Consider the following 24,050-nt stretch of genomic DNA (forward strand, 5'->3'; position numbering starts at 1 on the left):
CCAGGCTTTTAAACACACACAATTCTATGCACATGTAACATAGGACACCCAGCTTTTTTTAAACTATGAATCCAAAACTCTCAGTGAACATTTTTAAACCACAGCTGAAAACCTATTTGTTTAATTTGGATTTTTATTAATTCTCCCATATTTTACTATTCTTACTTGTTTTATTTTTTATTTTCATTCAAATATTTACATTTACATTTTTTAACATCTATTGTCTTTTCACTGTTGAATTTTATTGTCCTTCTATTCACTCTTATTTTATTGTACCATTTCATTTTTTACTGTAAAGCACTTTGAGCTACATCTCTTGTATGAAAGGTTCTCTATTAAAAAAGTTTTTTTATTATATAGTTTTATTATTGTCATCATTAATGTTGACATTAACGTGCTGTTACTCATAGTTTTGTGTGTGAAGTTGATCCAGTGTGTTTGCCAGTGTCAAATGAACTGCAGCTTCACAACATTCGCACTAATTTCAGTGAGTTATAAGCTGTGTCCAGAATCACTTGTTCAGTTTTCCCTGTGTACCTGTCAGAGTGTGGTTTACTGTTCAGTGAGCAGTGGATCCAGATTTCAGATGTCACACTGTAAACATCACAGACTCTACTTTGTTATTCCAGTATGTTCATTTCTGAGGAGTTTTAGGGCTTAAATTTCAGACTCAGACTTTGGACACAAAACAGCCAAACAGTAAATACAGTGCACAATATAGTAAAGTGGCACAGGTTTAATTAACAGTTAATGACTGCAGTCCATTTACATTTGCCTGTTCCAGACTCCTCATATTGTTCCATCTGTGCTTTCACTGTTAACATGTCGCACAGCAAAACTCTGCTGTGAACACTCACAAAATGTGTTTCACTTCTTTCAGTATTTGTGGAGTGGTGGAAATGTGCAAACTTTGTTTTCAAACTAAATGTAGAGAGAGAGCCTCTTCCAAAGATCAATGAGTAGATCTTATAATAGATCCATTACACTATAAACTGTTCCACACTCTCTAAGCTGTGTCTCTGTCGTGTGTGTCAGTGTTCTGTCAGATCCCCTGACACGGGGCATTGTGCTGCTGTTATGCTACAGCTGAGCAGGAGGCCTTCATGGACCAGAGCCACTCTCAGTGTTATTAGTTCCACTTGTGCGTTTCCTGTGGTGACAGGTCAAAGTGTCTGAGCAGGTAATGAAAACAAATGTGTGACCAAACATTGTGGTTCAGTCTTACATGGACGGGTGCAGTTGTGTGCTTGGGCGTCCCCTGTGAATCCAGGAGCACAGAGCTGGCACTGGGGGCCGGTGGTGTTGTTGATGCAGCGGAGGCAGTGGCCGGTGTCGGGGTGACAGACCTGGGTGGGGCCTTGGGGGTCTGCGTTCCCGCTGCAGTCACATGGAACACAGGCCCCGGATGTTTTGTAGAAGCCGGCGCTGCACCTGTCGCACTGTGGGCCACTGTAGCGGGGGAGGCACTGGTCACACACTGGGGAGCCACTGGGATCTGGAACAGACAGAGATACACCTCAGCTCCTCACCACTGCTCTGGGCAGATATGACCCTGGTTCAAGGACACCACCATGACCCATGGCTTTGTTTTAGTGTCTCACTATTGTTATTGTATTTGGTAGGAGATACTTTAAATGTTCAATGACGATATTTTAATGTGTTTCAGGGGAAATCATCGTCACCAACATCTCAAATGAAATGAAACAGGTACAACACTGGGTGGCTCACAGTGACAGTCTGATCTGAGAGAGGTGTTTCTATGAGTGTCCACAGGGGGCAGTGTTCTCCTCTGTGGAACACAGGGGAACCACAGACACTGCTGTTATCTCAGCGGGTTAGTCATACACTCATACACACACTGAAAACACTTAGCGAGATGTAGGTAAACAGTGTTTACAGATATAGGTTGATACCAAATTAAAGGGAGACTCAACGGATGAGTGGAGAACAACAAAGATGCAGCTGCTTTATTCTTTACTACATTTTTATTCTCTGATTAAAAATGTCTCCCCTGATGGGAGTGGTCACTTCCAGGATGACATTCCCGCCCTCTGAGGGAAGTGATGGTCTGATGAGTATGAAAATGATGTGAATCATATGCTGTGACCTTCACTGTCACCACATCTCAAACCAGCTGAACACGTATGGGAGAGGCACGCTAGACTGCGTCATCACCATTATCTTCATCATCATCATCATCCAAACACCACATGAGGGACAATGTTTTGGAAGAAAGGTGTTCCTGTTCTACTTCTATCACACAACCAATGAAGTTGTTCTGCTGAAACTACACCTCACTAAGACCTCGCATTATGTTGATTTACCTTTTATTTGTTGTTAATTTGTACAAAATATATCTTCAAATGTGTCCTTTAATATAATCACTGAATAATGTAAGAACATCCTGTGGAGAGATGAGGCCAAAGAGGCCTTCAGTGGCACCATGTCCCAGCGGGAAAACGTCTCAGTGCAATATGTCTAATTATGACAAGTGACAAGCAGCAGATATTCGACTTTTTTAGAGTCTTAAATTAACTCCAGTTATTAGAGCGCTAGTTATCTTGAAGCTAATTGTTCCTGTGATGTTTCCACTTCAGAACATGACAAAAGTTCAACTAAATGTTCAACCTGAGCTTATAAAGTGTACATGACGTAGTATAGCAGTAGTAGGTAGAGAAGTATGAAAACAATACAGCTTGATTAGTGATCATAAAATAACATAAAATAACATAATCTTCACAGTGAAAGTTTACATACAGATCACCTGGGTCTGTGCATTAAATCAGATTCTTCCCATTCAAAGCTAACAGGAGTTTAATCCACAGTCAGTGTGGCTGCGTGTTGTGAGAACTTCAGTGACAACGTCAGAGTCAATGGGACAGAACGAATGTAAACAGCCTCGTGAATGTGAGGAATAAAATTATAAAAATGTAAAAATAAAGACTATTGAATATTAATTTTAAATAAAAAATCCTTAATTGTTAACGTTAGGATGCTAACATGTAAAATGAGGTGGTGAACATGGTAAATATTGTACCTGTTAAACATCAGCTCATTAGCAGCTGTCACTGTGTTTGTAGCCACGGTTAGCTGTTAGCATGTTTGAATAAATAAAGGCACCTGTTCAAAGTAAACCATGTATTTCTCCAAAGCCACTCCGGCTCCTCCTGGGAGAACTCAAGGTATTCCCAGACCAGATGGGATTTATAATCCCTCCAACTAGGGTGACCAGGCGTCCGGCTTCAGGCCGGACAGTCCGGATTTTCAATGCCCTGTCCGGCCGCTGTATGTTTGCGTAGCCTATTCAGCTACACTAACATCATCTTTAAACCACTCACAATTGTACTATAAATGAGAGTATACCAGAGTCCTATGTACACCATAGTAATTTATTGATATGCCGCATAATGTCCTCCTTTTTGGTGTTATGGAAATGGTCACCCTACCTCCAACATGTTCTAGCTCTGCTCGGGGGGTCTCCTCACAGCGGGGCCTACCCAGAATACCTAAACAAGTTGAAATACAGGCCGCCCAAACCCCCTCAACTGGGCCCCTTCTCCTCCTTTCAGACAGCGGAGGTGTCGTCGTTACACAGTGATGTAATGTGTTTAGGGCAGTAACCAGCTCACTTCCAGGAGGAAGTGGGAAGCGTTGCTGGGGAGAAGACGTCAGAACCGCCTTGTTTAACCCTCTGCCACCAGGACCTGACTCCAGATAAGCAAATGGATGGATAAAAAAAAATCTGATGTGTATATTAGTGTAACAGAAGCATATCCCTGTTAATTATCCTCCTCTGCCTTGAGACTCCAGTCCTCAGTCCTCGGCTCAGCAGAGCCATCGCTGCTGAATGATTTACACACAACAACCGCCTTCCAATGGCCTAGATGTTGGTCTCTATCTAGTGTGGTCATGTGATGGTGTTGTGCTCCAGCGCCAAGCAGGCTGCTCCTGATAAGCTTGATTTAACCTCTGCTGGGGGTTCAAAGTCAGCCGGCCTGCTGGGTTATATAACCAGGAGGAAACATGAGCTGCTCTGCGCTGAGGACCTGACCTGCTTGTTTATCCATCGTCCTCTACTTTGCTGTGACACACATACACAGGCCACGTACACACATATATACACATACACAACAACACAATGGGAGCAAAAGAGGTGTTCTGAAGCTCAGCGGAGCCGTGCTGTTCCACTGTGTACAGATATAATCATTCATGGATGATTTCATATGTGTGACCCAGATTCTGAACCGCAGCGATGCTCCACTTCACCTCTGTGTGTTAGTGTGGAGGGACACTGTCACTACAGCAGGCCTCAACAGCACATTGAGAAAGAATCCAGCCTCCGCTGTGGAGCCACAATACTGCACTGTGGCATCTTCTCATGTCTCACTGTTGCCAGGGCAACCTCCACTTGGAGGCCGTGTCTCTAAAACGTCCTCCACTGCTGCCTGAAGTTCCTGAGCATGTCGTCCTGTGGTGCTGCTGCCCCCCCTCACCCCCCAGTCTGTTGCTGCCTGAGTGGTGCTGGAATGGCCCAGCTGGGCTCATGCTGTCCCAACTCAGTTCAGCCTGGTTCGCCCCCCCCTCAAAATGCACTCCACCTCCACCAGGGGCAAACATAACCTGACAGCCTGAGTGCATCTATACACGGGTGTTGCCATGCAGGCCGCCGCCAATGTGGGAGCGTCAGGACAGTGCAGCGCTGTGGATGATTGGTCCAGGAAGGGGAAGGCCGAGGTGGGAGAGCGATGATGAACTCAGTGATGTAACACTGAATGAAAACCTCAACGGGCAGTTAGCAGAGAGGGTTGAAGTGCAGGCTGACGTGGGCGAGCTGTGAAGAGGCGTCATGGTGCCATGTTGGAGCCGGCTGAGCCGCCGGGACACACAGCGTGGTGTAACATGGCTCCTGGCCACACTGTCATTAAGGTCTTAGACTCTGCTCCTGACTGATCACTGTGGACTCGGACTGTGGACAGTTTGGATGGAAATTTGGTGATATTTTTTATATTTCATAAACTTGAGGATCTGTCAAATAATCAGAAAGTAGCGTGAATAATAATCAGTAAAATAACAACACCCCTGCTTAATTTAGCTTGTTTAAAAAAGGAGTAATCAAACATTTTAACCAGATTTCCCATGACTACCTGGGTTATTGTACAGCTCTGACTGAGCAGGTCACTCAGTTGTTTATGAGACTTGATGGGATGGTTCCAGCTCAGACCCAGCACAGCTTCACTCAGGTATTTGTGTGCAGAGGGTGTGTTCAGCTGTTCAGAAATGAAATCTCAGGTTGAACTGAGGTGTGTTAGCTGCAGCTGAACCCAGATCTGAGCCCAGCAGAGACCTCTGGGCTGTGTGCTGTGTAAGTGGGGCAGCAGCAGCCTGGAGGTGAACAGGAAGGTCACTGTTAATCGCAGACTGTCTGGAAACACTGATCGAAAGCTCTCCAGTTTACAGCTCTGGAATATTTAGAAGATTATTTCTCACCATGACCAAAACATTATTCTGCAGAAACTCTTGATAATGAATGATGTGTGTGGCCTGAGAGACTAAACCCTGGGCCTGAAGCAGTCAAAGCCAACCTACATCTAAGAGCCTGCTTATTTGGAAACACAGGTACTTTCTGAAATTATTTCTAAAATGATAAATATACAAACCTATAATATATATTTAAATTACTTTTTATATAAACAGATCTACTGCCTCAGGTTGAGTCAAACAAATAACTCAGTCAGTCAGTGAAGGTTGATACATATTGTGACTGGAGTCTCTGGCACAGCTGATGGCCAGAAAGAAAGAGAGAGAGAGAGAGAGCGCAGGGGGCTGAGCAGATCAATGTTACCCATTTGAATTAGTGAAAAAATGGAGAATCTATATGTTGTGGTCAGAGTCAATACTGTGGCCAGACGCCACAAATAAATCAACATATGAGAAACTGTGAAATTAGTCTGAATCATCAAACACTAAGGCTACAGCTAGCAGCAGGCTAGCTTAGCCTAGCACTAATACTACAGCACCTCTAACGTATCTTGTTTGTTTGTTTGTACAAAAAGGTGTAAAAACGACTGCTTTGTTCTTCTGGTTCAGAACAACTTCCTGGAAACTCTTGTGGTTTGGTCTGTGAAGGCGTGGCCCCCGAAAGCCACACAGACCATGACAGCAGAACCAAAATAAGAGAGTCAGATCACTGGTGCACAATGAATCTTGGGATATGTTGGGCCATGACGGTTCCACGTGTTGGAGCCTTCGTTGCCCTGGAAACGTATTTGAGTGAACTGAGAAACAGCTGATCGATTTCATCAGTATCAAGTGTAGAAACAGGTCTGTCATAAAGTTAACAGCTTTAGTTTCAGCTCTCATGTTTTTCTTGAACAGACTTCTGGGTCCATTCTGATAAAAACACATCAGTACTTAGTGCAGTTATTCAGACCATGGTTTCTTTACCCTGCTTTATATAAGTACAGCTGTGTAATCTGAGGATAATATCTGATGCAATCCATATATATTCAAATACACAGAGGCTTTATATCAAATACTGTCACACACTCCAGCAGCTGTTAGCCACTTCCTGTTTGACTGTGATGCTCTGTGCACTGATCACCTGAGATGCTTCTCTCATTTCATCTCCTCTGTCTTCACTCTATTTTCTCTCCCAGTTGATAAGAGGCCACAGTAGAGGACATGATGTCTCCGGAACAGCTACATCAGTGAACACAGCACTAACGCGCCGCTGCAGCACTGACTCACTGCTGTGTATGAGATCAAACCTGCTGAATCCCTGCAGCAAACCCAGCACAACACATGAAGCTGATGGCCTGATGTGTGTCTGTGTGTGAGCGGCGGGGGACTGACCGGTGCGACAGGTGCCGGTGGAGCTGGAGTTGGAGCAGGGACACGATGCACAGGCTTCGGTCAGGGGGCCTCCGGTGCCGCGGATGAAACCGGGTTTACACTCCTCACAGTTGGATCCCTGGGTGTTGCCCTCACAGTTCAGACACACTCCTGGAGGACACAACACACATGATCAGATCAGAGGGGTTTCCCTTCATCTGCTCACTTCCTCATATATACACAAACGCAAACACACACATTTCCTGCTGTAGTGGGAGGGCTGTGAAGTCAGAGGTTCTACCACTAAAATTAAATGAATAAAAAATACAAGAAATAAAGGGAATTCATTTTACACTGATATCATCATGGCAAGCTGGTAAATAATAGAAAACATGTTAAATCAGAAATACTTTTACTAACAAATCAGATTTAATCAAGTGACACATTGGCTGATGTTCAATACCTGATTTATTTTTGGTTATGTATTAAATATAAATATATAAATAATAGAAAAAATGAATAAAGATATAGATTATGTGATAATCTGAATCATGCAGAGGAGTGGAGGGTTTTTGAACAAGAAAGGACAGACTGTGTGTTGACTGAGAGGAGAAACACTGTCCCTGAATCTCAGTGTTGGTGCGTTCAAGGACACTCAGACATTTGAGATTTAGGTGTCAGAGTCAGCTGGACCACATAAATTTAACATAGTCTCTGCCATGTTCTGTTATGTTATCTTTAATATTTTAAATGGCGCCGCAGATGGCTGCCTCGGTGTTTTGGTGCGCTCTGCACCATTCACTAGAACAAATTCCTTGTACGTGAAAACATACTTGGCAATAAACCTGATTCTGATTCTGATTCTGATTTCTCTGCTTTCATGTACTTCAATTATTAGTTGGTTTTTATTTCACTAGTTACAGAGAAAGCTTTATTTTATTTTAAAGTCATGACTTGTTATTATAGTAAATATTGGTGACGGTGTTGCCGCCATCGTGCTGTTTGCGGTTGAGCCTCTGTCTGAGGTGTGTGTGTTGTGCCTCCATGATCACAGACACAGGTTCTGCAGACGTGACTGAACTTGAACCTGCAGTCAACACAGCAGCTAATAATGAGTGAAATCAGCTGCTGCGAACTGACTCAGGGTCAGTGCACATTGCAGGTTCAACTGAACCATGGGTTTTTCTGAGTGAAATCAGCCTAAAATTAAGTTTATAGTTATTATCCAATATTGAAGCAGTGTGAGTTTAATGCCCCCCAACACCCACATCTTCACGGGTTAACATTAAAGCACAGAGCTTGTTCTTTTATTCAGTCCTTATTATTTCCACTGAAGACAGTGGGTCTGTGCAGAGACAACGTACCTGTGTCCCTGTCGTGTTTGTCTGTGCGGCTCAGTGTTTGTAATATTGTGTCATTTGCATTTGCACCATAGGTGTTGTGTCAGCGGCCCTGGGGAGAGGCTGGGGCTGGTCTTTAAAGGGAGCTGTCAGACCTGAACTCTGTTAATCCACAGGACTGTGAACACTGAGGCTACAGCACTCCATCTGCCCCTGCATTATAACGGCAAGGCATATGGCTTCTACAACTACCCCCCCTCCACCACCAGCCTGTCCCCTCCACCTTTCCTCCTTCTCATGCCTGTCACTGGAGGTTTTAAGTCTTTAAGCCTGAGGAGAAATCCTCTGTTACATATGATCCAGGACTCAGAGGAGCACAAACCGGACTGGAGACTGGATTTGTGCTACTTTACAGTTTATAGTTTCCTTCCTACCACCTGAATATGACTCCTCTGTTCTCAGTAAATATTTGCTTCAGACAAACTGAGAGGTTTGTTTACCGCCACAGTCTTTAATTAAACACAGCGTGTAACTGTAGAGTTTAGCACCGAGGTGTTAACCAGCACTCGATGAGCATTTTATTGCCAGAGACTGAACCATGAAGCTTCAGCTTTCTGATTCAAAGACCATTTTAAAAAGGACAAATGATAAAATCAGCTGATACAGCTGCTTTTGCCAAATGTGAATTTTGTTCCAACGCGTATCAGGAGTGATTTTTGGTCCAGACACGCTGACATGTAGACATGAGGAGCTCGGGATCAAACCAGCTACCAGCCTTGGGCATTATCCATAATTTAGCAATTAAAAAATCCTGCATACTGACTTGCAATAAACAATTTATTTGCAATTTTTCGATGCTAAACCATAATCAGGCAAATCGCCTCATCAATTGGTTCCCTGCTTACAGCCACTACTATTTAAATTGTTGAAAACCATTTGCCATTTGGAAGTCCAGCATCAAAACACTGCAAATAAATTGTTTATTGCAAGTCAGTGTGCAGGATTTTTTAATTGCTACTTTGGATCCACTCATCCTGCTCCTACACAACTGCCCCACTAAACAGATGTGAGGAGTTTTGTTCTGTTTTGAAACACTATATCCAAAATTTTACATCTCACACAGTCCGGCCCAAACTGTATTTTATGTTACAGGTGTTTTTTTGTTTTTCCTTTATAATCTTTTAAAACATATTTTTGTAATATATAGTTAAATTAATGTATTTTATGTCTCAGGTGTTTTTTGATAATATATAGTTACATTACTGTATTTTATGTTTCAGATGTTTTCTATAATATATAATTACATTATTGTATTTTATGTTTCAGGTATAAGTGATGCTGCAGTTCTATGCAGTTTTATTCATCAAAGTTACAATGTACAATATGCAAAGTATAAATGGGGGAAACATTGCAATATTCAGTAGCATCAAATATCAGTCCAAGGCTACGAACAAACCTATGATTAACACAGTCAGAGGGCTTTTTATATACAGGAGTCAAAGTCTTAATAATATAATATAATATATACATTACTGGACTGGATAGAATATGCTCAAATAAACTACAACTACCTATAAACTGCACTACACCACAGTACTGATTTCAACCCAGAATCTTGGTTGACTCTGACACAGATACAAAATATTACAATGCAGTTTGTTTGACTATGAACCTAAACTGAGGTAACTCAAACTCTCTCAGGTAAACTCACTGTGGCATTTTGCTTTTTAGTGAAGATTAATGATTAAAAAAAAATAGTTATATACACTGTAACACACAACATGGAAAAAGTCCTTGTACCAGAGTCAGTACACACTGACTGTGAATAAGAGCAGGCAGCCTGTCCAAAGACGAGAGTGATTACCGGACTGTGGGTGGCAGTAGCTGGTCTGGTTGTGGCACTGGCAGGGTCGGCAGCCGGTACTGCTGAAGTGGAAGAAACCTGGGTGGCACTCATCACACTTGGGTCCATACACTCCTGTCTTGCACACACAAATCCCTGAGCTGAAAGAGACAGAAAAAAAGACAAATTCAAAACACAATACAGAAAGTATTTCATTCAAAGTGTTAGTTATAATAAAGTCCATATTTATCTCAGACTGCCTGTGATGCAGTCCTGAAGCTGAGACTCTGACTCAAACAGCAGATATCAGCTTTAAAAGCCCACTTCCTTCTGATTGGCTGAGCCTCCGGAGACCCTGCGATTGTGAGCACCACCTCATCATCATCATCTTACCTGTGAAGAGGCTCTGAAAGCAGGCTGTAAAACTCAGTAACAGACCATAGTGGTTTGTGTTCTGTTATAAACCAGGTCTGGGGGAAACCAGTCAGAAAATGACTGGGTCTCCTTTAATGCAGCAGAGCATCAAGCCAAACATGAGTGGAGCTCTGTGTGCGTTTGGACTGCAGTCGTGACAGATGATGTCCAGACTGTTGTGCTGGTTCCACACTTGACTTCCTGCAGGTTCCCCATCCATCCATCTGCTTTCTACAATTCTGCTCCAGGTATGAAGCAGGAATGAATCACCAGCTACAGTTTTACAGCACATCGCTTCAGCCACGTTTACACCTGGTCTCCACCCACATCTGATCCCTGTCTGGCTCTTATCAGTCACATATCATAGCCTGACTCATCACACTGATTCCCAATCTACGTTATTCACTGCCCACTCACCTTAGATACTCCTGTTGCTGTTCCTCATTCTGGTGATCAAGGCAGAGAGAACTGCATCTTGAACTGCAGTGAACCAATGACAGCCTCATAAAAACAGATTCAGACAGCAAGGGATTCATATGTCATAGAACCTAAGGAACCAATCCTGTCAACCTGTGGGGACGGGGGGCGTGGCTAAAAACATCTGAAACCAACCACACTGTGTCAGCCACTGCCAGTTACAAGCTAACAAACAATGTAAACAAATAAAAGATGCTAACTACGCTAACAGTTCTGATCCGTCTGCTAGTCTCTGATTCTGGTCTCAACAGACTCCTCATCTGAGTCTAGGTCTGACTGAGGCTCAAACATGAGGCTGAGTCTCTGATGTTTCATCCTCTCTGCTCTTTCACCTGTACACCTGGAGCAAGCAGGTGGTGGGCGGGGCCAAGGCCTGATGCAGGTCTCTCATCAGGAAGTCAGAGTAGATGAGCTTCAGACCAGTTTTTAATGTGTGAAAACCAAGTTTATATTAAAATAATATACACAAGTAGATTCTGATCACATGTTTGAAACTCTGAGTCTCCGTCTGACTATAAAGAGAACTAAAGAGATAAATCAGAGCCCTGAGCATAAAAGCCTTTTATTGACTTGGAGAATGATCACTCCCAGTTGAGAGAATCTCAGTGGATGATGCCTCCAACAGAGATAAGTCAAATTACATTAGAACTTCTTAGCAGTAACACACACACACACACACACACTTATTTCATTTGTTATCGTGTGCTGTTGGATCAGCTCTGTGACCACTGTGTGTGACTGGCTGTTAAATAAAGTAGGCGTGTTCTCATTATACATTATACCCCCCCCCCCGGGGTGATTTCCTATAGGAAGAGTACGTCGCTGAGTGAAGCCTGATGAGCTCTCAGATCCAGACAATGGGCTCAGAAACATGATCTGGGGACAATAACTTCAAAACAAGTGAAGTAAATCCAGAGTGACTGGGAGCAGTTCCACTGAGCGTGTGCGTGGGTCTCACACAAAGACGACTCTGTTAAAACAACTGCACTTAATGCAAATGAAGATGCTTAGTGGGGCGTGGGCAGGGCTGAGGACAAGGAGGCTGGGAGATCAACAATCCTCAGTCCTCCGGCTAAACACACACACACACACACACACACACACACACACACAAAATAACAACAAATCAGCAGCATTGTGACCCTAATGCAGAACGCCATCAAATGCATTTTCAGAATAAGATTCCGTTATGTGAAATTACAGATGATCCATCTTGAAGAGTAAATGATACTCTGAGGCCTGTGTTTCATATCTCTGCTCATTTTCCTCACTGAAGGAAATACAATATATAGAATCTAAATTTCAACTGACACTGGTAAAAAATCTGTTATAAATTATAAACTGATTCAGTTAGACGATGAAAAATACCCATAAGCCCACAGCCCACCTCCAGAGTCGGAGGTGACGTCTAGATGGCTCTAAATAAAAAATCATTCACCTCATGTCTCTGCTTTAAAAGGATGATTATGAACAGATTATTATTTCTGAAAGTTTAAATTTATCATTCAGAGTGAAAGAGGAGCTTTTCAACAACTGATGATGTTTTAGTTTGAGAATCTGCAGATGTCAGATCATCCAGTGTCTCATCAGAACAGAAAATTAACAGAGATCAAATAATCGGAGAATGAGAAGAAGTTTATACGATAAGTTCATGATAGGAGAGATAACTTTATTATTACAGAGGGAAAACAAAAGAATAAACCAACTCCTGACTTAATCTGAGATGATTTTAAGACAAATGTTAGAAGGAGTATAATTTCCTTCTCAGAGAGATACTGCAGCTTCAGAAATGTCTCGTAAAAACATGACCTGGAAGAAAAATTAATGATATGAACTCAAACAAGATTACAAACTGTGACTTTATGAGACAGACAGTAACTATAGATTTCATTCAAATAAATCTTTTTATTTAGCTCTAAGAAAACAAACCGACTACGATCCTGAAAGATAAAGAATCAAACCTGTGAATCAGGGACAACTTAAATCCTTCTATGAAAATGTATATAAACCAGATGAAACTAGAAGGCCAAAGTTTGTTTTTGGACACAATTAAACTAAAACAACTGTCTCATGAAAAAAATAAAAATCAGAAACATCTGAAGTTGAAATGATACAAACAGTTAAAAGGTGTGGACGGATTTCCTGTTGAGTTATGGAGCAAACCGACCACAATAACTGAGTCTTTCTTAGATCTGTGTATCAAACTATGATCTCCGTTATTTTACAACCAGGTGAATCTGGAGAATCTCCTCCAGACTTTACAACTGGAAGTTTAATTAACTGTGATTAATTGAGTCATTTTTCAAGTAAGAAAAAAAACTTTTCACTAATATTTTCACAAACAGTTCATGGGTTGAGAAAAGAAATACCTGATAAATTGACAATCAAAGTGCATTGCAGCCCTGCAACCGATCTCTACCTGTCACTGCTGGTTATCAGCAGATATAGTAAAATCTGCAACATGCAGCGTGCCAGTGAGGCCAGATGATCAGCTGCCTGCAGAAAATCAGACCTCTGACCTTCAGCTGATGCATTACATCAGAAAATCACAGGTTTTTACTGATCAGTGGAAAAACAGAGAGAAAAGGGCAAAGCTCCAGATTTCACATCAGTCCTGTCCCCAGCCCCCACAACACAGCAACAAAAAAAAACTAACTAACAAATATCTCTTAACAATAAAGACTGGAAAACCATTCAATTTGAGGCACAACAGCTGAGGTTAAGCCGTGGTGGAGGAGGCTTGAAGGGCTTGTTATTGTTTTGTGTGATTTCCCTGAGTTGTGCTCCACTCTGCGTCACATCTCCGCCTCAACTAGGTCAGTGTTACATCGACGACGAAGCTTAACCCCATTTTGCAGCTGCCGTGGCAACGGTGTCAGATCAGAGTGGTGGTAGAAATCCTCCCCGACAGGGAAGTGATCGCCACTTTAATCACTGAGAGGTGGCAGAAATAAACACAGAAGTGCACTAAGCAGGTTTAGTTGCATTGCTGGGTGCAGACAAATCCGGACAGGGTGTGTTCAGCACCCGAGCAGCAGGACTCCTGATCTGTCCTCCGCCAGCCCGGGCTCCTGCCAGACTCTGCCAGCCTCAATTCAAGTGTGGACATGTCCAAGTCAACACCTTAAACATTAGGCTGCTGACGTCCTCATAAGTCTGTTGATGTGCATGGTCAATATAGAATTAATATAAAATATAAATATAAATTCAATGTGCAAATATGAAGGTTGGGAGTTGTTGAAATTATATATTACGACATATTAAATTTGATATTCAAAATTTAATATGTCGGTACAGTCCAGACCAAAATATCATGATAGTATCACAGGGAGGAGGCAATATAATTATGTTTCTGTTGGTTTTTTATCATACTTAATTATATGAATATATTTCAGGTGTTTTTTTTAAACGTTATATTATTATATTTTATGCTCCAGTTCAAAGTTTTATTTGTCACAAAAAAAGTGAGTAATTACTTGACAAAAACATTACTGAACAATAACACAAATGAAGACCCCAGCCCCTGACCCCCCAGCCAGCTCAGATCTGGGGGCTCTGACCCTGCAGACTACAGAGCGCCGGACGCTGAGAATCCGCTCACTGCTCTCACCTGATCAGGTTGCAACACATCTTCAGTCACACACTTCAGTGACAGTGAGAGTTGCTACTTCACATTTAGTTTCAAAGCTGTGAACCAGCTCCGTGACACATGAAATCAACAGAGACAGACACAAAAGTATCATGGATTCAGATTTTCTCAATGTGTAAATTTCTCCCTCACTACAAGATAAAAAAAACTTGTATAACTTCTTTGTGTGAAGTTTATTATCAGAAACATTAATGTGAACTGGAAGGATGAAAAACCACCCAGTGTATTCTCTCCTGCAGTTCTACCCAGTTCCCACATCACTGTTCAGTAAATCAAAGAGCTGCTGAAGTGATGCAGAGATATGCTGATGACACTGATGCATCTGCTGCAGAGCGACACATGATGCAGAGGCAGGATCTGCAGCCACAATCAATACTTCATCACACTGTGGCGCCTGACATTTTATTGTGAAAGGAAACGTCTAAGAGACGAAGCCCAGAGGAGCTGAGCCAAATACATCACTGACATCACTGATAACGAACCCAGCAGACGAGGTAACTCAGAGTGACCATGTTACATCACATGATTTGTAGATTGACTCGAGGCAGGATGCCACATTAGGCATGAACAAGAAGTGAAATCTCATTAAGAACAGTGAATAAGGATGCAGGTACAGAAGTCACCTGATCATCAGCCCTGAATGAAATTCATCAGTTTGTGTTTCAGTGAAGCTGAGTGTCCCAGAGTAAAGTCAGTTCAAAAGCTGGTTAGTCCAGTACTTTACCCAATAACAACCATGCAACTGCTGTGGTGTCTGCTGATTGGTTGGTCCAGACTGAAACATCTTAACAACAACCAAATGGTTTGACCTTTGAACAGTAAAATATTCCCATTAGCCTCAGCTGCACTTTGGATTAACTGCTAATTAGCAGATATTAGCATGCCAACACACCAGAGTAAGACAGTGAACAACAGAGGTCGACTGTTGATTGCTGATTTTAAGATCATCGCCATCTGCCGACACCTGCGCTGACCAGGGCAGGAAACAAAAGATGGCTGCTCGTCAGTGTGGCTGCTGTGGGACAATGTTAGCATTCCCCACTGTGGTTGTGGGACTGTTGTGAGATGGTTGTGCGGCAGTTGTGAGATGGTTGTGTGGTAGTTGTGAGATGGTTGTGAGATGTTTGTGAGACTGTTGTGAGAGGGTTGTGTGGCGGTTGTGAGATGGTTGTGTGGCGGTTGTGAGATGGTTGTGTGGTGGTTGTGGGATGGTTGTGAGACAGTTGTGGGACTGTTAGCAGGTGTAAGTGTGAAGCCGTGTTTTGTTGGAGAGCCTGTGTTCTGCTGTTGAGGATGTTACATAATAAACATATTGTCTTCATCAGTGTTGCTCATATAAACGACCAGGGCTGAGTTTGCCAACAGTGCAGTAATATTAATATCCAGCTAGCAGAACTATTCTGAAGACAAAGCCAGCAGCTGCTGCCAACTGAGGATGAGGAGGATGAAGACAGGACTGAACCTGAAGTCAACAGTCTGCTTTTGTAAGCGACTGATTTGATAGAAGATTCCCAGAGTTAGTTACAGTCAGTTGCATTTGCTAATGAGTTGAAGAGACTCAATTCAACAAGTGGCGAAGTTTGCATTCATGTTTTCATCTTTCCAGCAGTGTTGTGGGGAACACACGTTATGAGACATCAGTTTAGTGAAGGTGGTGAAAAGTTTGAGCCCTGCACTTCCACTCTCATGCACCCTGATATAAGCATTTACCAACATTACCTTAGTCACATCATCTTTTCTAAATGTTCACGTTTCCCCCTAAATGAGAAAATCTGTATTAGTAAAGTAGGTTACCATAGCAAGTCTGTGCCTCTTAGTACAGCCTCACACAGCTGCTACCATGGCTACACAGCACAACAGCAAACACTGTCAGACACCCACACGCCCACGCTGTGATTGGCCGGCTGTGCAGAGGTGAGGAACTTCTCTCTCAGGTGTTTGTGTTTCATTTGGTTTCAAACTGTTCTCATGTTCAGCGCAACACTATAAAACATCCTCCAGGAGAGTGTGTCTGTCCTCCGAATGTGGACATTCAGACCAGGTGTCACACTACGTCTTTATACCTTCAGATCCCACATCCATCAGAGGGTTGTGCTGCTGGACGATGATGTCAATGATCGATGATTGATCATCAGAGCAAGCGCCGACAGCTTCGGCCAGTCTCAGTGTAATATTTGCCTTATTTTCCCACTAATGTATTAACTTATTATTTGCAGCAATAAAGTAATATTGAATACAATTTTCTATTGTTTCACATATATGTTTGTTGCGTGTAGGTTCTGTGATTAAACACAGTGAAAGAGACAGAGAGAACATACCCCGCCCATCTTGATCATATCAGCTGCATCACAGGATGGAGTCACATGGTCATCGGCTCAAATATCACAAGAAACAGACTGAAAATGACAGCGTCACACAACCCGTAGTACAACAAACCAACAGGAAACACTCTGTAGGCCTTTGAGAACAGGCCCAGAGATAAGGCTGGATATCACAGTCTAAATCTTTATATTTCCCCTGTTCACCCCCCACCCACCCCCCCCCCCACACACACACACACACACACACACACACACACAGATAAGGAGAACTTTGAACTGAGGCAGTTAGCACAGGTCATGTTATTATCAGCGATTCCTGTGAAAGGTGAGTTAATCAACAACCTGAGGCCTATAAAGAGCCGAGTGCTTGTTTGTACTGATGGATGTCTGATGGGCCCTCCGGGGCCAACGCTGTTAAAGAGCAGCAGGTTGAGCAGAGAGGACAGCAGAGTCTGGCTGATCAAACTGAACTCATTCTTCCTGATGTGTATACTGATGTTCTCAGCAGCTGAAAATAGGTCTATTCTGTTACAGTGGCTGGAAATATGTCTTTGTGATGTCATGTCATCTATATTTGGACCATGTGGATTTAGCTCTCAACACAAATGCTCCACCAAACAAAACCAGTGACTCAGAAATGCAGAGGGACGCTCTGAATACAGCGAGCAGCTTCATGTCAGAACTGAAGCCAGAGACAAATCCAGATGTTGGGCTTTCACACCAAACCAGGACCACACACATTTCAAAATGACTCTGACTCTGTGTGTGACGCTGTGCTGTCAGTCAAATCTACAGGTGTCTGAAGTGAACCTGCCTCTACCCGTGCATCTGTCAACACTCATGACATCATCTCCACTGGAAATGACAGTGAAGCGCCTCTCAGGGGGAAAATTACAGGGTCTGTCATCGAGCCTGTAATACAGCTGAGGTGAACACTGGAGGCTGTTAATGCCCCTCCTATTGACCTGGATTTATACTGCACTATGTGGCCCCATGTGGCCCCCTGTGGCCCCGTGAACTTTTGTTCATTGATGATTGATAATGTTGCTCCATCTTTGTGTCAGCAGTTTGTGTTTGCCCCTGTGTGTACAAAGTCATGTCTATAATAAAACGGTTGAGTCCTGACCTCAATCCCATCTGACACCCTCAGGATGAGCAGGAACAGACTCAGACTCTGATCCAGGACTTATCACACGTCAGGGGCCGACAGGTCTCAGTACACTCCAACAGAACAGGACCACCTCACTGCAGCTCTTTCAGTCTGCGGCAGAGTGTGGTCATTTGAGAGCAGCTAGGAAAACGTTTGATTTCTGATGTGGTCGGACCACACGTTGTATGAAGGAGCTTGTTTCGAGGGATGTTTGCATGGATTGATGCAGCCTGAACCCAGAGGAGAGGAGGTGCTGTTACATCACAAGATTCATTTCCATAGTTTTATTCAAACACTTCAACAGTCACGTTCAGGTGTAATGTCCATGTGTCCAGGCGCTGTGACATGTCTGAAGTTCATTGTGTAAACTGTTCTTGGTTTTGCTGCTGTATATTGTGGTCAAATGATAAATCAGGTGTGATGAGATGTTATGATTCGATGCTAATCAGGTGGCCTTGTCTACCCAGCATGCATCTCTTTGACAGGATGAAATCCTACATGCTGAATTAGAAGCCATTCTAGAGTCATGGCTCTGTCAGTCGCTCTGTCAGTCAGTCAGTTCACCACTTAGGTCTCAAATATCTCAACAACTATCAGATGGATCATGGTCCTGCTTCATATTTTGGCTTTGAATGAAACATCCTGCCAACTACATACCCAGTAATCAACAGTAATCACCTCACTGATCTACAGACCTCACAAGCTTCAGGTCTTTGGTTTATGAACTAATGATTTTCTCATCAGCTTCAGCTGTCTTTGTGCTAATTGACAAAATGAACTAGCAAGCTAGACTAGGAGAGTAATGTTAGCGTCCTCACTGTGAGCAGGTGTTAACATTCAGCTCGTAGCAGCAGTCTACTCAGTTCAGCCTCACAGGCTACGACAGGTCTGCAGGTTCTGAATCTGAATGTGAGCTGTTCTCGCTGTCAGTGCAGAGTCCAACTAGCTCCATCTCAGCTCATTACTTAATGGGAAAGATACCTAAAGCAGCAGACTGGGGGGGCTAATCTATGCAGTACACAGTGATAAGCTCCTGAGGGGGGGGGGGGGGCTAGGCTAACAGGGTTAGCAGCAGTCAGGCTCAGACTGTCTGAGAAGGACTGTGTCAGGTGTGTTACTTTGTGAAAGCTTGAAGCTCTGAAGTGACCCCCCCTTCTCCCCCCACCTCCTCCTGCCTGCACCTTCACCTACATCCTGTTGAGCTGTAGACGCAGCAGTTCAGCCTCCATAAACACGAAGCTAACGTTCTGCGTTAGGACAACATTAGGATTTACTCTTATGTAAGACTACACTGTGATCTCAGAGCATGACAACACAAACCCTCACACACACTCAGGCTTTGAAAAGCGGCAGCATTCCTGTTCAGAGGTGGAAAGTGCAGCCACTTTTTTTACAGCGTTCCTTGCACGCAGCCTCTGATCCCAGCCACAGCTCTGGTGACTCTGCGTTGTTGTGTTTTCTGGCTGAACCAGAGTCTGGACAGTCTGCTCCCTTCAGAGAGGCCTGAACAATGACCCTGCAACGCTGTGGCATTCTGATGAACATAACAAACACTAATTCACAGCAGTTCTTCTTTAGCTTCAGCTGCAGCCACGTCTGGCTCTGTCACGGAAACATAATGCATACAACCAGGCTACATATGAGAAAGGTTTCCCCCACTGGGACTGAGGCCAAACGTCTGAGCCGAATAAACAGAACAAACAACGCTCTGAAAAGAAAGGTTGCACCTGAATATAAGGCGATTTTTTTTCTCTGTTAATTGGGTTTTTAAAGTGGTGGTTGTGTTATATTTACACACTCATTGTGTAAGATCATAGCATCATCTCATCACATGGTTTCTGAGTGAATCTGTGCGGAAGCACATTTCCACTTACAGCTTTAGCTGCACAGTCATAGGGGAAACGTCCAGTAATCCAATAATGATAATAATAATGATGATGATGATCATGATGATCATGATAATAATCCAATCCAATAACAACTAGATGCTCCAAAAATAAAAAGTCTGTCCCATTTGTATTCTAATGTCATTTAATTCAGCTTGTATGGAGGGTCTGAGCCAATGATCAGGTTTTACCAGGGTTTGATGCTGATCCAGAAAAAATAAAACTTAGCTACGTTGCAGCAGCAGAACTAGATGTAAACACAGCACATTAACAGCTACAGCTAATGTGTTGGCAATCAGAGAGACAATCAGCAACATCAGCATTCATTCTTTTCAGGCCATCAAAACTCTCCACCAGCTCCTGAGAAAAATATCTGGCTCTTTAGCTGCTAAGAGCTCCACTGAGTCCACCAGCTGCTCTCGAACAGGGTCTGTCTGATGTGTGGTGTCAGGCAGCTGATCAGAGTGAAAGAGTAAACTTGCAGCCACGACCAAAACAATGAGCTAAAAGCCACTAAAATGTCTTATAGAGCTGAGACAGTCCAAAATCCACACACTCATCTGATCCAGTGTTAATATAAAAATGTTGATCTCACTTTCCAGTCGAATACAGCTTCACTTATGTAGACAAAACAAACATACACATCCAACATGGCTACAGAGGAGGAGGAAGCAGGGGAGCAGGCTGACCTGTCACAGAGGTGGTTCACTGCGCCAAAGGAGTCGCAGGCGCAGGGCAGGCAGCCGCTGGTGCCGTTGGTGAAGTATCCCTCCTCACAGTCCTCGCACTGCATGCCGGCGTAACCTGGCATACACGAACACTGACCGGTGCCGTGGTCACACTCGTCCGGATCCAGGATCCCCTCGCTGCCACTGCTGCAGTTACAGACGCTCTCTGAGGGGGACGGAATGAGACATAGCGACAGTGATACAACTATACAAGTGTGAATAATACATTATTATGTGTTATTCTATTTTATTCTCTTGTATATGATTTTGGTGTTGTGGGGGGCAATTTTTATTGTTCAAAAAACTACAAATGACCAGTTGATCATTTCACAGTCAACCTCACCTCAGGAGATTTAGATGTTCAGTCCACATTAAAGTAGTGCTGAACTAGTCAACAACAGTTCAGATAATTCAGCACAAAAACCTGAACCACACCACAGTTCCAGCTTCTCTGTAACATCAATGTTGACATTTGTGTCTATTAACATGTAGCCTTTGACAGATTCAGTGATAATGAAATCAAACAGTTGCAGCCCTAATCTATACTGTACATAGGCTTGGGCCGATATTTGATTAATGTAAAATATCACGATATCTCCCACCATGAGATATTTTTTTGTGATATTATTTCTTTTAAATTTTGCAGTTTTGCACAGTCTGCTCTGTTGCAGAATCCCACCCTCATTTCACTGCTATACTTACTGTGCAAATACAACTTTGAACAGCTGTTAAGTGGCAGCATCGCTTATACATGAAACATCAAACACAAGAATACGTGATGTCCTGTATCATGATATTTGGGCTGGACTCTGCTGAGACATGAAAATTTTGGATATCCCAACTGTTCACCTCTGAATGATGCAGGAATGTTGGTCTATACTGTTGTGGAGAAAACTTATCTGACATCAGCAAAGCTTGTTACTGTTTCTTGTATCCAGTCTGTACAAGTCAGAGAGACCTCAGGCAGCATGGATTCAAGACTCAAAGCCGTCATTCATTTTGAGGACCTTTCCCTGAGGCTGCTCTTGAAGTCAAGCCAACATCAAGCCCTTCTTATTTTTTGGCTGCTCAGTGTTTCTCAAAGTGGGGTCCAGGGACCTTTAGGGGGTTCCTTGGGGTTCCCGGCAAAAAGGGGAATCCTTTATTTTCACTATAATTCCATCCATAAGTAACACAATGACAGAATGTGAGACTATTGGTTCATGGGTTTAAACATGTGTTATAAAACATCTAAAAGCAATAATCTTCAGATCTAGTTTGTGTCAGTTTAGGGTCCTTGATGTGTAAAGTTTGAGATCCACTGCCTTAAACTCTGTGGTGATTAGAGCCACTGCTAGTTGCAGTAAAACCCGCCACATTTTCATGGGAAGCAAAACACGTGTTATAAATTGTAGAATATTTCGATCATATAGATTTTGTATTATTCCTGCTGCTCTGTTTAGTGGTCATGTGTGTACAGTATGTGCGACTGGAGCATTCTGCATGTGGCTTCACTGTGTAACAGAAACAAAGAAAATCAGCCACTAACAGCTACAGTTGACACAGCTAAGTGGAGTCATATTAGACATTCACACAGTCAGAATAAACCCACACATCAGCACCAGTCCCTGGGAGTTATTCCCCTGTTATTGAGGCGTGGGTTCAGGACTGATGCACAACGTTGCCTGTTGTGGTGCCGGCTCCTGCTGCCTCCATTGGTTTACATCCACCTTAACCTCTGAATCTTATTCAGGTGATCTGCCATCAGTTAAACTTCTCACTACCAGACCACAGGCTGCAGCACTGCTGCTAGAGACTGGAGCTGGAGCTGTGACATCAGGGTGTTTTTCAGGGCTAATGTGACCTAAATAAGAAACAGTAACAGGGGGAGGTGTCCAGAACCACCAGCCCTCCACTATCACTCACTTAAAGCTTCCTTTTCATTCACAATCCTCTTGCTTTTGTTCATCCCTGAGAGCTGCACAGTACAACGTGCTAAAGTAGCAGGAGAGCTGCTAGTACATTTTTCTCGTCCAGATTTCTCAATTGGTCCAGACGCCTTTTAAATCCTCAGCTTCTAGATCCTCTACTCTGCATAAACAATACGCTTTGTAATTCTCAGAAAACATGACTGAGGTGTGTGTGTGTGTGTGTGTGCTGCAGATGAAGGATTTCATGTTCAAACTGAAGCCACTTGAAGAAACCAGAGGATGTAATGACAGGCAGGAGGATGACCCTGTGGAGTACGGAGTGGCCATCTATTATTCATTTGATCTCAGGTTAGGTGTGGCGAGCGATGACTGCAGGCCTGACTGCATGTCTCCACTCTGAGCTCAGTCAGACAAAGAACACAGGCAGATCTGAGATCTGACATCAAAATAAAAATGTTTCTCACCTGTGGTATGCACACAGACAGACAGAGAGATAAAGAAGGGACGACAGGTGAATTGTACTGTATTCCTGCCTCGGCGTCCCACTCAGATTAAGCTGCTCTCCCACTGTTGCTCGGACCTTTATGTAACTAAGAAAGGCCTATAGTTATGCAAGCCAGTGAAGAACAGTCAGACCCTGATTTCCACTGAAGAGGTGTCGGTCCCGATCACGCCTCGGAGTGTCTGACATCCAGCCACACACACACACACACACAGAGCAGTTCATTCTTAAATCCAGGTTTTCTGTAGGTGTGGGCCCCTGTGGAGTGATCTGTAAGGCCTCAGACCAGGTTTGATCCAGATCGGTCTGGACCTGTGTGAAACTGAGGCAGAGTTCACCTCCCTGTCTGTCCGCCTGCTGTAAAGTGGTGTGACAGCATGGCTGGTGCTCAGACACAGGCTCTGGCAGGTCGTTCGGAACGAGTCACATCTCTGAACCATTTTCTTGCTCAGTTTGCCACTCGCCTGTTGGGAGGTGGGAGGCGCCCCCTCCCCTGAAGGGAGACAATAACTCTACTTTCAATTTTGGTTCAAACGTCAAACCACATTATCAGCTTTCAGTAGTGAGAGGTATTTCAGAGATGAGGATAAAGTGAAGCACGTGCAGCACACCTCATACGGTATCTGTCTGCAGGTGCCTGCTCTGCCAGGAGTGTGGACTGGCAGCGGGGTGTGGTGATAACCCTGGACACGTCTTTGTTGATATGATATTATCACGCATGGTCTTTAAAACAATGAGAGGGCTGAGGTGAAGCTTCCACGTCTGATCCCACACAAGGTGCAGATTTCATTTTGACTTTTTCAGATAAACAGCAGTAAATTACACTGACGGACGTACTGTGGAAAACGCTAAACACGCCGCCATTTTAGTTTAAGTCATCTACAGCACTGACACACAGACCGACAATTATTCATCTGTCTGCTGTTTTCTCAGTTCAGCGCTTGGGCCAATATTGAAGAATGGACATCACAGTTTCCTTGAGCACGAGGTGACATTCAC

At 43.4% G+C, this 24,050-nt stretch overlaps 1 protein-coding gene across 1 annotated transcript in view; it reads right to left on the reverse strand.

The window, feature by feature from the left end:
- Window positions 1-24,050, reverse strand: part of LOC139623520 (multiple epidermal growth factor-like domains protein 9) — a 32,610-nt gene that overhangs the window by 3,766 nt on the left and 4,794 nt on the right. Inside the window, exons 2-5 of the mRNA XM_071481786.1 lie at window positions 20,601-20,805; window positions 10,036-10,175; window positions 6,853-7,002; window positions 1,226-1,495 (exon numbers count right to left, since the gene is read on the reverse strand). Coding sequence (XP_071337887.1) covers window positions 1,226-1,495; window positions 6,853-7,002; window positions 10,036-10,175; window positions 20,601-20,805 — 765 coding nt within the window. The remainder of the gene's footprint in view (window positions 1-1,225; window positions 1,496-6,852; window positions 7,003-10,035; window positions 10,176-20,600; window positions 20,806-24,050) is intronic.

Source organism: Trachinotus anak, unplaced genomic scaffold (genome assembly GCF_046630095.1).
Source record: "Trachinotus anak isolate AG129_WGS33_773 ecotype Australia unplaced genomic scaffold, CSIRO_AGI_Tana_v1 ptg000008l, whole genome shotgun sequence".
In the NCBI taxonomy this organism is placed as follows: Eukaryota; Metazoa; Chordata; class Actinopteri; order Carangiformes; family Carangidae; genus Trachinotus; species Trachinotus anak.